Source organism: Salmo salar, chromosome 17 (assembly GCF_965601325.2).
Source record: "Salmo salar chromosome 17, fSalSal1, whole genome shotgun sequence".
Lineage (NCBI taxonomy): Eukaryota > Metazoa > Chordata > Actinopteri > Salmoniformes > Salmonidae > Salmo > Salmo salar.
The window spans coordinates 6634813-6649110 of NC_138307.1; the positions used below are offsets into that span (position 1 = coordinate 6634813).

The 14298-nt window shown below is 41.6% G+C and overlaps 1 protein-coding gene across 1 annotated transcript in view; it reads left to right on the top strand.

The window, feature by feature from the left end:
* The window catches only part of LOC106575230 (low-density lipoprotein receptor-related protein 1B), a 162685-nt gene that overhangs the window by 57342 nt on the left and 91045 nt on the right, over nt 1-14298 (top strand). The window contains exons 36-41 of the mRNA XM_082964378.1: nt 1553-1682; nt 7669-7795; nt 8620-8780; nt 9269-9396; nt 10048-10152; nt 10373-10642. Coding sequence (XP_082820504.1) covers nt 1553-1682; nt 7669-7795; nt 8620-8780; nt 9269-9396; nt 10048-10152; nt 10373-10642 — 921 coding nt within the window. The remainder of the gene's footprint in view (nt 1-1552; nt 1683-7668; nt 7796-8619; nt 8781-9268; nt 9397-10047; nt 10153-10372; nt 10643-14298) is intronic.

Sequence of the window (14298 nt, forward strand, 5' to 3'; positions counted from 1 at the left end):
TTGTTGGAAGGTGTGTGCTTAGAGTCGTTGTCTTGTTGGAAGGTGAACCTTCGCCCTGGTCTGAGGTCGTAAGCTCTGTGGAGCAGGTTTTCGTCAAGGATCTCTCTGTACTTTGCCCAGTTCATCTTTGCCTCGATCCTTACTAGTCTCCCAGTCCCTACTGCTGAAAAACATCCTCACATCATCATGCTGCCACCACCATGCTTCACCGTAGGGATGGAACCAGGTTTCCTCCAGACGTCACGCTTGGCATTAAGGCAAAGAGTTCAGTCATGGTTTCATCAGACCAGAGAATCTTGTTTCTCGTGGTCTAAGAGTCTTTAGGTGCCTGTTGGCAAACTCCAAGTGGGTTGTCATGTGCCTTTTACTGAGGAGTGGCTTCCGTCTGGACACTCTACCATAAAGGCCTGATTGGTGGAGTGCTGCAGAGATGGTTGTCCTTCTGGAAGGTTCTCTCATCTCCACAGAGGAACTCTGGAGCTCTGTCAGAGTGACCATCGGGTTCTTGGTCACCTCCCTGACCAAGGCCCTTCTCCCCCGATTGCTCAGTTTGGCTGGGCGGCCAGCTCTAGGAAGAGTCTTGGGGGTTCCAAGAATTATGTTCTTGGGGACCTTCAATGCTTCAGAATTGTTTTTGTACCCTTCCCCATATCTGTGCCTCAACACAATCCTGTCTCGGAGCTCTAAGGACAATTCCCTCGACCTCATGGCTTGGTTTTTGCTCTGACATGCTGTCAACTGTGGGACCTTATATAGAAAGGTGTGTGCCTTTCCAAATCATGTCCAATCAATTGATTTTACCACAGGTGGACTCCAGTCAAGAAACATCTCAAGGATGATTAATGGAAACAGGATGCACCTGAGCTGAATTTCGAGTCTCATAGCAAAGGGTCTGAATACTTACTTACGTAAATAAGTTATTATTATATATTATTTTTAATCAGCAAAAATGTCTAAAACCTGTTTTTTCTTTGTCACTATGGGGTATTGTATGTAGATTATTCAGGATTTTTTTGTTGTCCATTTTAGAAAAAAGCTGTAACGTAACAAAATGTGGAAAAAGTAAAGGGATCTGAATACTTTCCGAAGGCACCCTTGCACGATTCACTATTTCTTCTAAAATAAGTTTAAAAAAATAAATATATATAAAAAGTTTTTCACACATTGATTTACAACCGCACAGGACCAAGAAAAAAATATCAAATTAATATTTTTCGCATCAAAGTATAAAACAAATTGCCTGGACTAAATTATACAGAATTGAAATTAATTTGGTTGGAGGCAGGTGATTCTCATTTACAGTGCAACATCTTACTTTTAAAAATAGCAGTTCAACCATAAAAAAATGAGAAAACAGAACATTCTGCTCCATTGTGCTCCATTGTAAAGTGCAAGGGTGCCAATATATTTGACTGCAACTGTAGGACATACAGAGAGATGAGAGCCATAGGACATACTTCACAAGTAAGACATACATAAAATGTAATGAATTGACTGACTTGTAATGCAATGGTTGAACGCTGTACAAAGTCATGTTTGTGTTATTTACTAGGTAATATCTATTGGACGGACCATGGCTTCAACATCATAGAGGTTGCTCGACTCAGTGGCTTGTACCGAGCCGTGGTGATAGCTGAAGGACTTGACCAGCCCAAAGCCATTGCTGTGCACCCTGTGAAAGGGTGTGTACAGTTTTTCATTTCAGTTAACACTTTAAAGTCCACCCGCTTGGTATGTAATGAACACGTCCTAGCTACATAATGTATTCCCTGGAAATGACCGCCAAATAACCAATGTTTTCATTCATTTTGATAGCCAGTAATAATGAACGTCATAAAACGATCTTTGCAAGATTATATAGTAGAATTATATAATTACAGTGCCGTTAGAAAGTATTTACACCCCTTCTTCCACATTGTGTCAGCACCCAAGGGACTGCCGACTCAGGTCTACTGGCCGTTGCTCTCTCGGGGGTAAACCCTTGTGTCCCCTGGCATACTGGCCTTTTCTATCAAGTTTTTTCTGTTGGTTAATTTAATTACATTTTAATACTATAGAATTTGTATGCATTCACAATTGTAGACTGCACGATCAATTTGGGGTTTTATGTTATGTTTTTCTTTTATGTGTCTGTCTAAACAGTATTTCTATCTCAGCTCTGTGTAAAGTGTTTTCAAATCTCAGGCTCTTGGATATAGTTACATCTCAAGCTAACTCATGGATAGACTAACCTGTTCCCCCGCACATTGACTCTGTACCGGTACCCCCTGTATATAGCCTCGCTACTGTTATTTTACTGCTGCTCTTTAACTATTTCTTATTTTTATTTATATTGTTTACTTATCTATTTATTACATAACACTTATTTTTCTTTAAACTGCATTGTTGGTTAAGGGCTTGAAGCCTGAAGCTTAAGTTGTTAGACTTCCCAGATTCAGTGACCATCCTTGGTGTAATGGACACGATGGGAGACAGAGCTGGTTTCAAGCACAGGGCACAGCTGGTGTTTATTGTAAAGGACCACAGGAGGAGGCAGGTAGCTGGGTCCAGGGGCAGGCAGAAGGTCATACACAGGGGGTCCAAAAAGGCAACAGTACAGGCAGGGAAAAGGCTAGTAACGTAGCCCGGGAGATCAGGCAATAGGTTGATTACAGGACATCCGATAGGCTGAAGTACAGGCAGGGAATAGGCAAAAGGTGTCGTTAGTGAGGCGGGCACAAACTATCATACACGGAGGATTATATTACGGGAAAAACAGGGCTCCGAATAGAAGTGTGTCACAAAACAAACAACACCTCACAATGATGGGGTGCCAAGACCTGAAGTAAATAGTGTGTGATAATGACATGCAGGTGTGTGAATAGGTGATTAGAATTCAGGTGATTGGGATCTGGAGAGGGAGCTGCGTTCAGGGGGATCTACGTGTTCGAGAGTGTGAGCTGGAAAGTGAGCTGGAGTGTGAGCTGCGTTCAGGGGATTTACGTGTTTGAGAGTGTGAGCTGGGAGCAGACGTTACACTTGGGGGAGATTTTAACTTGACTCTAGATCCTACTATTAATACCACCAGTGATAATATCTTGGCACTCTGGGCACCTTCAAATTATATTAAGACCTTTTTAGATGACTGGAACATTGTGGATGCCTGGTGCCTAACAAATCCTAGTACTAGAGAGGATCTTATTTTCTCCACATCATCAGTCTTTCTCACAAATTGATTGTCTTCACCTCCCCTGTTTTTCTGAAATGTACATCCCATGCAGAGATTTGAATTATGTTGTTATCTGACCATTCTCCGTTATTGATTTACTTTGAGATTTCTCCAGGATTCACAGGTTTTAAGAAGTGGCATTTCAATGTTTTGCTTTTGCAGGATAGGGAATTCTTAATAAACTACATTTTTGATATCTTACAAACCGGGATTAAAATGGATTTAATTATAATTTTTGGTGGAAGAAAAAACAAATTTGAACGTTTATAAAAATCATGAATAATAAAACACTAATATAGAGTGCATTCGGAAAGTATTCACTTCTTCCACATTTTGTTACCTTACAGCCTTATTCTAAAATTGATTAAATACATTTTTCCCTCATCAATCTACGCACAATAAACCCATTATGACTAATTGAAACAGGTTTTCTTTTAATTGTTGCATTTATAAAAAAAGAAAAACAGAAATACCTGATTTACATGAGTATTCAGACCCTTTGCTATGAGACTCAAAATTGAGCTCAGGTGCATCCTGTTTCCATTCATCATCCTTGAGATGTTTCTACAACTTAATTGGAGTCCATCTGTGGTAAATTCAATTGATTGGACATGATTTGGAAAGGCACACACTTGTCTATATAAGGTCGAAGGAATTGTCCGTAGCGCTCCGAGACAGGATTGTGTCAAGGCACAGATCTGGGCATGGGTACCAAAACATTTCTGCTCCATTGAAGGTCCCCAACAACACAGTGGCCTCCATCATTCTTAAATGGAAGAAGTTTGGAAGCACCAAGACTCTTCCAAGAGCTCGCCGCCCAGCCAAACAGAAATCGGGGGAGAAGGGCCTTGGTCAGGGAGGTGACCAAGAACCCGATGGTCACTCTGACAGAGCTCCAGAGTTCCTCTGTGAAGATGGGAGAACCTTCCAGAAGGACAACCATCTCTGCAGCTCTCCACCAATCAGGCCTTTATGGTAGAGTGACCAGACGGAAGCCACTGCTCAGTAAAAGGCACATGACAGTCCACTTGGTGTTTGCCAACAGGCACCTAAAGGACTTTTAGACCATGAGAAACAAAATTCTCTGGTTTGATGAAACCATGATTGAACTCTTTAGTCAGAATGCCATGCGTCACATCTGGAGGAAACCTGGTACCATCCCTACGGTGAAGCAGGGTGGTGGCAGCATCATGCTGTGGGGATGTTTTTCAGCGGCAGGGACTGGGAGACTCATCAGGATCGAGGGAAATATGAACAGAGCAGATCCTTGATGAAAATCTGCTCCAGAGCGCTCAGGACCTCAGACTGGGGCAAAGGTTCACCTTCCAACAGGACAATGACCCTAAGCACACAGCCAAGACAACGCAGGAGTGGCTTCGGGACAAGTCTCTGAATGTCTTTGAGTGGCCCAGCCAGAGCCCGGACTTGAACTCGATCGAACATCTCTGGAGAGATCTAAAAATAGCTGTGCAGCGACACTCCCCATCCAACCTGACAGAGCTTGAGAGGATCTTCAGAGAAGAATGGGAGAAACTCCCCACATACAGCTGTGCCAAGCTTGTAGTGTCATTCCCAAGAAGACTCGAGGCTGTAATCACTGCCAAAGGTGCTTAAACAAAGTACTGAGTAAAAGGTCTGAATGCTTATGTAAATTTGATATGTCAGTTTTTTTCCATTATAAATTTGCAAAAATATCTAAACATTTTTTGCTCTGTCATTAGGGGGTATTGTGTGTAGATTAATTAGGGGGATGTTTTTTAAAATCCATTTTAGAATAAGGCTGTAACATAACAAAATGGAGAAAAAGTCAAGGGGTCTGAATAGTTTCCGAATGCACTGTATCTTGATTAGATAAGTATTCAGTCCTCTGAGACGGTACATAGAAACACCTTTGGCAGAGATTACAGCTGAGAGTCTTTCTAGGTAAGTCTTTAAGAGCTTTGAACACCTGGATTGTACAATATTTGTCCAATATTATTTTTTTAATTATTTTAGCTCTGTCATGTTTGTTGATCATTGCGAGAAAGTCATTGTCAAGTCTTGCCATAGATTTTCAATCCAATTTAATTCAACTGTAACTAGGCCACTCAGGAACATTCAATGTCATCTTGGTAAGAAACTCCACTGTAGATTTTCACCTTGTGTCTTAGTCTATTGTCCTTCTGGAAGGTGAATTCATCTCCCAGTGTCTGTTGGAAAGAAGAGTGAACCAGGTTTTTTCTAGGATTTTGCCTGTGCTTAGCTGTATTCCGTTTATTTTTATCCTAGAAAACTCCGTAGTCCTTACCGATGACAAGCATACCCATAACATGATGCAGCCACCACCATGCTGGAAAATATGAAGATTGCTACTCAGTGACGTGTTTTGTTGGATTTGTCCCAAAATAAAGCTTTGTATTCAGTATTACTTAAGTGCCTTGTTGCAAACATGATGCATGTTTTGGAATATTTGTATTCTGTACAGGCTTCCTTCTTTTCACTCTGTCATTTAGGTTAGTTTTGTGGAGTAACTACAATGTTGTTGATCCATCCTCAGTTTTCTCATATCACAAACTCTGTAACTGTTTTACAATTACCATTGGCCTTGTGGTGAAATCGCTGAGCAGTTTCCTTCCTCTCCGAGAACTGTGTTAGGAAGGACGCCCGTATCTTTGTAGTGACTGGGTGTATTGATACACCATCCAAAGCCTAATTAATAACTTCACCATGCTCAAATGTATATTCAGCGTATCCTCTTTATATTTTTTCACATCTAGGGGCGGCAGGTAGCCTAGTGGTTAGAGCGTTGGGCCAGTAACAAAAGGTTGCAGGATCGAATCCCTGAGTTGACAGGGTGAAAATCTGTCGTTCTGCCCCTGAACAAGGCAATTAACCCACTGTTCCCTGGTAGGCCATTATTGTAAATACGAATTTGTTCTTAACTGACTTGCCTAGTTAAATAAAGGTAAAAAAATCTACAAATGCCTTTCTTTGCAAGGAATTGAAATACCTCCCTGGTCTTTGTGCTTGAAATTCAGTACTCGATTGAGGGACCTTACAGCTATTTGTATGTGTGAGGTACAGAGATGGGGTAGTCATTAAAAAATCATGTTAACCGCTATTATTGAACACAGAATCAGTCCATGCAACTTATGTGATTTGTTAAGCACGTTTTTACTCGTGGACTTATTTAGGCTTGCCATAACAAAGGGGTTGAATTATTATTGGCTCAAGATATTTCAGCTTTACATTTTTCATTAATTTCAAAACATTTCAACAACAGAATATTCCACTTTGACATTATGGGGTATTGTTGTGTAGATTAGTGACACAAAATATCAATTCAATCCATTTTTAATTCAGGCTGTAACACAACAAAATGTACATACAACATCAAGCAATTACCAGCCAATAAACTATCCACCCTTCATCCAAAGCAAACTAAAGTATAAATACAGTATTTCAGCACTCTCTGCGTTCATAACTGATTACACTGTCTCACATGTTCAGCTTCTCAATCATTAATAACAGGAAAAGAAAGGACGGGTCCATTTTCCCACATCAGCTTAGACTGCAGGGCACTTTCCTATTGATTCCTCCCCTGATGAGAGATGCTAATGAACCAGGATAAGCAGCTGAGGAGAATAGAGATGAGTCTACTGGCACTGAGTGTGTGTGTGTGTGTGTGTGTGTGTGTGTGTGTGTCTACTGACACAGCTTGTGCCTCACCTGCGCTGGGCTAATTAATGTTGTCTCCCTCTAACCCCTATTATTCAAAGCATTGTATGCATGCGTTACCCGGAGATCTCATGTAGAGAGAGATAACTTTATGTGGCAATCACGCTGATTGCTTAAATTAAAGCCAATATAGAAATATGTCAACAACTGGCCCCCTATGGATATTAGAGTTTGTGTGAGGAGATTGGAGCCAGAGCATACCGTCATGTTATTTTTAATGATTTATAATTGGTGCGCTCACAGTTAGGAAGTCATAACCGTTGGAACATTGGATCAGCTGCTTGCCTCAGTATTAGTATTCTGAAAGGGAGTTGAAAATGTCTACTGCACTGTCCATCCATACCAGCATGGAGTTCAGCCTCCTTGAATTATGCGTCGATACTGTTATGGCCCTGCGATTTTTTTGCAAGCTCTGATGCTTGACGTATCGCACAGTTTTTTTTGGCTTGTGTCGTGTACATGTTTGTTACTGACGTGCTGTTTATTGTATTGACGTCATTTTCGTCATGTGCCTGTGTGTCTAATACTGATGTGTTGATGCTGCCGACTTGGTCCAGTTCTCCCTTGAAAAAGACATCTTTATCGCAACTAGACAAAAAAAGTGGTCTACTGATTATGAACAATACACGTTAGATCAACCCAAAGCATTTCCTGTCAGTGTAAGAGGTGACTGTAAAGTATGAACATTGTTTGGTGGTGGTGGCTGTGGACTCTTCTTACCCTTCTGTTGTCCTCTTGGCCAGGTTTCTGTTCTGGACAGAATGGGGCCAAAGCCCCTGCATCTGTCGGGCCCGGCTGGACGGATCAGACCAAGTTATTCTGGTCAACTCTGGAATAGCATGGCCCAATGGGATCTCCATAGACTATGAGGTATATTTAAGCAATAAGCCCGGAGGGGGTTTTGTACATGGCCAATATACCATGGCTAAGGGATGTTCTTAGGCGAGGCGCAAAGCAGAGTACCTGGATACAGCCCATAGTCGTGGTACAGTATATTGGCCATATACCACAACCCTCCCGAGCTGCCTTATTGCTTTTTAGAAACTGCTTACCAACGTAATTAGAACAGTAAACAGTGATTTTTTTTGTCATACCCGTGGTATACGGTCTGATATACCACGGCTGTCAGCCAATCAGCATTCAGGGCTCGAACCACCCAGTTTATAAAATATAATAATGAATGCCATTTAGCAGATGCTTTTATCTAAAACAGCTTATGTTTATTCATCTCCAAAGTTATTGGCACCCTTGATAAAGATGAGCAAAAAATACTATGAAATAAATAATACAAATACCGAGCTATATTATATGGTATTATTTTTAGTTTATTATTATATTATTTCAAAGTAATACAATTGCAAAAAGAGATTTTGTTGAGCAAGTAAAAAAAAAAAAATCTCAAAAGGATAGGCGTCAAAGTTATTGGCAATCAGTGGGTGCAGGCATTGTATTATTTGTGACCCGAGAGGGAATCAAATCCATGACGTTGATGTTGCTAGCTCCACACGTTTACCCACTGAGCCAAACAGGAGGACCAGGTGTTTTTGGCCCCCAGAGTGCACACACAGCACTTTAGCCTCCCTCTGATCTTCCAGGCTGAAGTGGCATTACATTCTGCTTTGTGTTATCTTTTTATAATGATACTCTCCCACCATCATATACCTGAAGTTTACTTTCTCAACATTGTATTCTAGGAAAATAAATTATATTGGTGCGACGCCCGCGCCGACAAGATAGAGCGGATCAGCCTTGAGAGCGGAGAGAGCCGGGAGATAGTACTGTCATCCTCAGCCAGCAACACAGCGGATCTGTTTTCAATGGCCGTCTATGGGGCTTACATATACTGGGCTGACAGGTAATTTATTCTTCCAGAAATGTTACAGTATAGTACAGTCTCTCCAAACAGGCTCCATAGAAGCCTTTGCCAGCTGCTCTACCCTTGTTGGATTAACCACCTGCACCACAAGGTCACTTTAAATATCAATCTAATTGACAGAGAAAAAGGCAGAACATTTAGAACAGACACCTCTCTATTTAAATTGTGCGTACCTACCTCAATGTCATCCACAAGGGTAGCTAGGTCCCGTCACCTTCTGTCAGACCAGCTGTCTAGTGTATTTGAATGAGTTCTTCTGTTTTAATTAGACGAGGGCCATTGATTATCCCCGTGTCAAACTTCCTGTTACCTGGTGTCAAGCTCCCTCCTCTTCCTGGTGTGTGTGTGTGTGTGTGTGTGTGTGTGTGTGTGTGTGTGTGTGTGTGTGTGTGTGTGTGTGTGCGTGCGTGCGTGCGTGCGTGCGTGCGTGCGTGCGTGCGTGCGTGCGTGCGTGCGTGCGTGCATAGGGCTCATGCCAGAGGCTCCATTCGCCGAGGCGTCAAGAGTTATCCAACGGAGGGAGCCATGACTCTGAGGAGTGGTCTGGGAGTCAACTTGAACGATGTCAAAGTCTTTAACCGAGGACGGGAGAAAGGTTGAGGTTTCAACTTCATTATCACGTCCTTATTATTTCATGTTCTTACCTGGCTGTCAGTACCTGCGGTTGTTAAGTGTTCTAGAATAGACCTGAGATTAAAGGGCCAATCAGCAGTTGAAACAATAACGTCGTCCTTCCCACCACTGTTTCAGTAAAAAGCTGAAGGATGGGGCTGGAAAAAAATGTAATCACTCTCAAATGCATAAACAGAGGTATGGATGCAAGGATATCCATGATATCAAAATTGGAGTTTAACCATGTTTTGTTAACATTTCCTTTGTTTACAAACATTGGAGTAAAACAAGCTTATATTTGGGGTTCTGTTGGGGTACAACAGTTAAACTAAGCTGATGAGGCATTTATTTATAAGTTATATTATTCAAGAATCAATAGGTACAAATAATGTATTATTATGCCCAAAAATGGATGCAGCAACTGCTGATTGCCCATTTTAATGTGAAGGTATTTCAACCTCTTGCAATACAGAAACGTAATAGCTGAATATTGATTTAACATTGATACTGCAACTTCAAAATGGAATCTTATTCCTTATGGTCAAAACAACACATTTCAGATTGACAGCCAATAAGACTGTGGAGAACCTGACTTGACCTCTGACCTTTGACCCTGTAGTTGACTTCCCTACAGGAACCAACCCGTGCGGCCAAAACAACGGAGGCTGCCATCAGCTGTGTTTCCACCAGGGCAGTGGGAGGAGGACGTGTTCCTGTGCTCACGGCTACCTGGCTAAAGGTAATCAGTGATCTTTTGTGTTTTCATTCATCTCTTTTATTGCCTCTTGTTTGCTTTTTATTCTTACATTTATTTATTTTTACTGTTAAGTGTGTAGAGATTTTAAATGCACTATTAAAGTTTGATCTTATTTTTGTATTTTTTCCCACATCAAATGGTTCTTATTTCAATTAATCACAGTTTCAAAGGTTCAATTACATAATCATTGTCGTTTGATTAGACGGTCTCAGCTGTCACCAGTACGATGGCTACCTTCTCTACTCTGAGAGGTCGATCCTGAGGAGCATCCACCTATCAGACGACAGCGACCTCAACTCTCCCATCAGGCCCTATGAGAACCCTGCCTACTTCAAGAATGTGATAGCGCTGGCCTTTCATCACCGACAACAGGACTCTGGTGGCACCAACCGGATTTTCTATAGTGACGTTCACTTTGGGAATATACAGGTTGTCAATGACGACTGGACCGGACGGAGAGTGATCGTTGAGAGTAAGTTCACTTTGATAAAGTGTGGTATTTGTTTGTCTGCTCATTTATCCATTACTAAATGAATTACTACTGTTTTGAAAATGTTTGCTTTATCATATCTACAGATGTAGGATCTCAATTTGAGTCAATTTGCTACAGCAGGAAAATAATCCTGCAGCAACAAGAAATGTGAATTTTTGTAGGGACAAATCAAGTCTGAAATTTCTAAGTGGTAATGACTGACTGTAGAAGCCTTTTTAAACCTCTAATACACTGCTGTGCAGGAAAATTTTCAGCAACCAAAGAGTGATTAAGATTCTACATCTGTAGCAAAGAGTAACGGGGGAAGTGGAAATCCTTGTAGAATGTACTTGCATTCTTTTCTCACCTCCTTTCACATTGAATGCGTTCATTATTTCATTTCTGCACCATACTGTAGCTTCCTCCCTGCCTTCAGAAAGATGAGAGAGAAGACTGATGAGCAAGTAAAGCTGCTGTTTCAAGTAGTGAACATTTCTTTCCCCCAATTTCAAAAGTCTTCAACTCTCCATTGACAAGAGCTCAAACTGTTACTTGTAGTGTGAAACCAGGGGGATCCCACATAATCTGACTGCCTTTCATGTCCCACTGATGTCAACACTTAGAGGCCGACTGAAGCCTCTTTCGTACGTCTGACAGAAACTCTGATCTTTTGCCATTTCCATTGCTTTCGTTTTGCTGCTGATAGAAGTAGCAAAACTATCAAAGACGGCATTGTACAGCAAGATGAGATGTCAGTTGCAGTGATTTTAGAAGTGATACATTAAATGTTATCTAGTTCTATGGGAGTTGTATATGATGAAAGGAATGCTATACAGAGAACCTCTAGGTGTATTAATGTTGTATAAGCCATTTAGCAGACACTTTTATCCAAAGACTTACAGTCATGCAGGCATACATTTTACGTACGGGTAGTCCTTGGAATCGAACCCACTATCGTGGTTTTGCAAGGGCTGTGCTCTACCAACTGAGCTAGAGAGGACCAGAATGTGGTGTAGGTGTATAAAAGGGTTGGCCTGAGACTTCCTGTGAGGAGTGGGGTTGATAGTTGGTATTGGCATTTCCTCTCTCATACAGGGGGGGCAAATCCATCTTCGTTTGCAGCCAACTGTAATAGGTGATGGATGGCAAACAGGAAGTGATGTCCTGACCCCTTCTGTCCCCTCTGTAAATCACTCCGCAGAAACTTCATACACCACAGACACGTTAAGTCAGTTCCACCATGACATGTTACCTGTTCTATTCACACTGTCAGGGACAGTTGACTACTACTGGCATTTCCTCTCCCTTTTTTCCGGCCTTCTAATTCAAATTCCGTCCAACAATCATCAAAATATATGTATTTCATTTCTGTTTCTTTCTGATGTACAAGCATGAGAAATAGAGGAAAATAGCATATTAATAGACAGCAATGACAACTAAAACAACAGGAAAATGGTCTTATTATTCTATAAATGTTTTGCAGCCCAGACCGATAAGCACTGTGATTAAATACATTACATGACCGAAAGTATGTGGACACCTGCTCGTCGAACATCTCATTCCAAAATCATGAGCATTAATATGGAGTTTGTCCCCCCTTTTTTGCTATAACAACTTCAACTCTTCTGGGAAGGCTTTCCACTAGATGTTAGAACATTGCTGAAGGGACATTACTGAAGGCCACAAGAGCATTAGTGAGGTCGGGCACTGATGTTGGGCGATTAGGGCTGGCTCGCAGCTGGCGTTCCAATTCATCTCAAAGCTGTTCGAGGTCAGGACTCTTCCCCAAACTGTTGCCACAAAGTTGGAAGCACAGAATCATCTAAAATGTAATTGTATGCTGTAGTATTACGATTTCCCTTCAGTAGAACTAAGGGGCCAAGCCCGAACTATGAAAAACAGCCCCAGACAATTATTCCTCCTCCACCAAACTTTACAGTTGGCATTCGGGCAGGTAGGGTTCTCCTGGCATCCGCCAAACCCAGATTCGTCCATCGGGTTGCCAGATGGTGAATATGATTTATCACTCCAGAGAACGCATTTCCACTGCTCCAGAGACCAATTGCGGTGAGCTTTACACCACTCCAACCGACGCTTGGCATTGTGCATGGTGATGTTTGTGTTGTGTGTGGATGCTCTGCCATGGAAACCCATTTCATGAAGCTCCCGACGAACAGTTATTGTGTTGACATTGCATCCAGAGGCAGTTTGGAACTCGGTAGTGAGTGTTGCAACCTTGGCGGTCCCGTTCGGTGACCTTGTGTGGCCTACCACTTTGCGGCTGAGTCGTTGTTTGCTCCTAGACGTTTCCACTTCACAATAACAGCACTTACAGTTGACAGAGGCTGCTGTAGCAGAGCAGAAATTTGACGAACTGACATGTTGAAAAGGTGGCATCATTTGTTGTGCCACGTTGAAAACATTACTCATATGGTGAGGACTTAAAACTTCTGTGTGCTTCGGTTTGGCTGGTGCATATAGGCGAAGCGAATGAGTGTGCTTGCATACTCCATTAAAAGACCTTTGTTTAAAAAATGAGAAGAAAAACAGCAATTGTAATGTTTATCCATATTGAGACGCCGTAGTCGGAATGAATCTAAGATAACTCTAAAAAATCTGTCGTTCATTTTGACGTTTTTGCCAAGGAGATCTTAGTCACGCAATTTTGCAGTATTTCTCAATGAAAATGTTTTCATGAAAACGAGTCGTCTCTTGTTAATTGACAGCAAACACTTCATGGAGGAATCCCTACTGTTGACCAATCACCGATGAAGGGGCGTAGACTTCAGCTACCGACTTCGGCTTGCTCGAAAAACCCCTTGTCGAAGACCAAAACAAACTTAATCGTCACAAAATGTCATCATAATATTATGCACAAACTGTTCGGAACTGTTTCGGATGGGAAGCATGAGGACGCTTTTACTCTCATCCTATATAGACATCAGTGGCGGTCAGTGCCGGTTAAGATAAGGGATGACTATTTTTTTATTCATGAGCATGGCCTTATTTCTATTACTTCATATTGGATTATTTTGGATCACTGTCATTCATATTCCATTCACCCAGTTTAATGTATCATTGGTAGGTTTAGGCTACTACATGATACTCAAATTTTCCCTATACCCATCATGAGGTTGCTACAACATAGCCTATGAATGAAAGTTTACAACGTAGGTGCACACAGGTCGAGAGACAAATTTGAGGTGACAGACAGTGACACATGGACAGCCAGTGACATTCAATACCACCTTGCACACTCTTGCCTGCATCTAGCTGATATAGGGTGTAATCATTAGTCCAACTGTTGCAAACGAGAGTTTCTATTGGACAAATTCAGTTATGTTTATCCCTGTTTTATTCCGTTTGCTTCCATTTAAGAAACGTGTTTCAACAGAATCCGCGAATTGAATACACCCCTGATCACGCGTAAACACAGTTCACTTTCATAGCAGCCATGTTGTATTCCTTCTTGCATCTATGTGCTCTCTGCCTCTCACCTTGTCCCTTCGCTTGTGGACTTCAATGCACAACACATCAGCTGTATGTGACCAGGCAAAAAAACATTTCCAAGCCAAACCGCTACACACAACCTTCATCATTGTCACCATATTAGCTAAAGTAACGTCATAGTCAGCATAGCTAATAGAACTAACCCA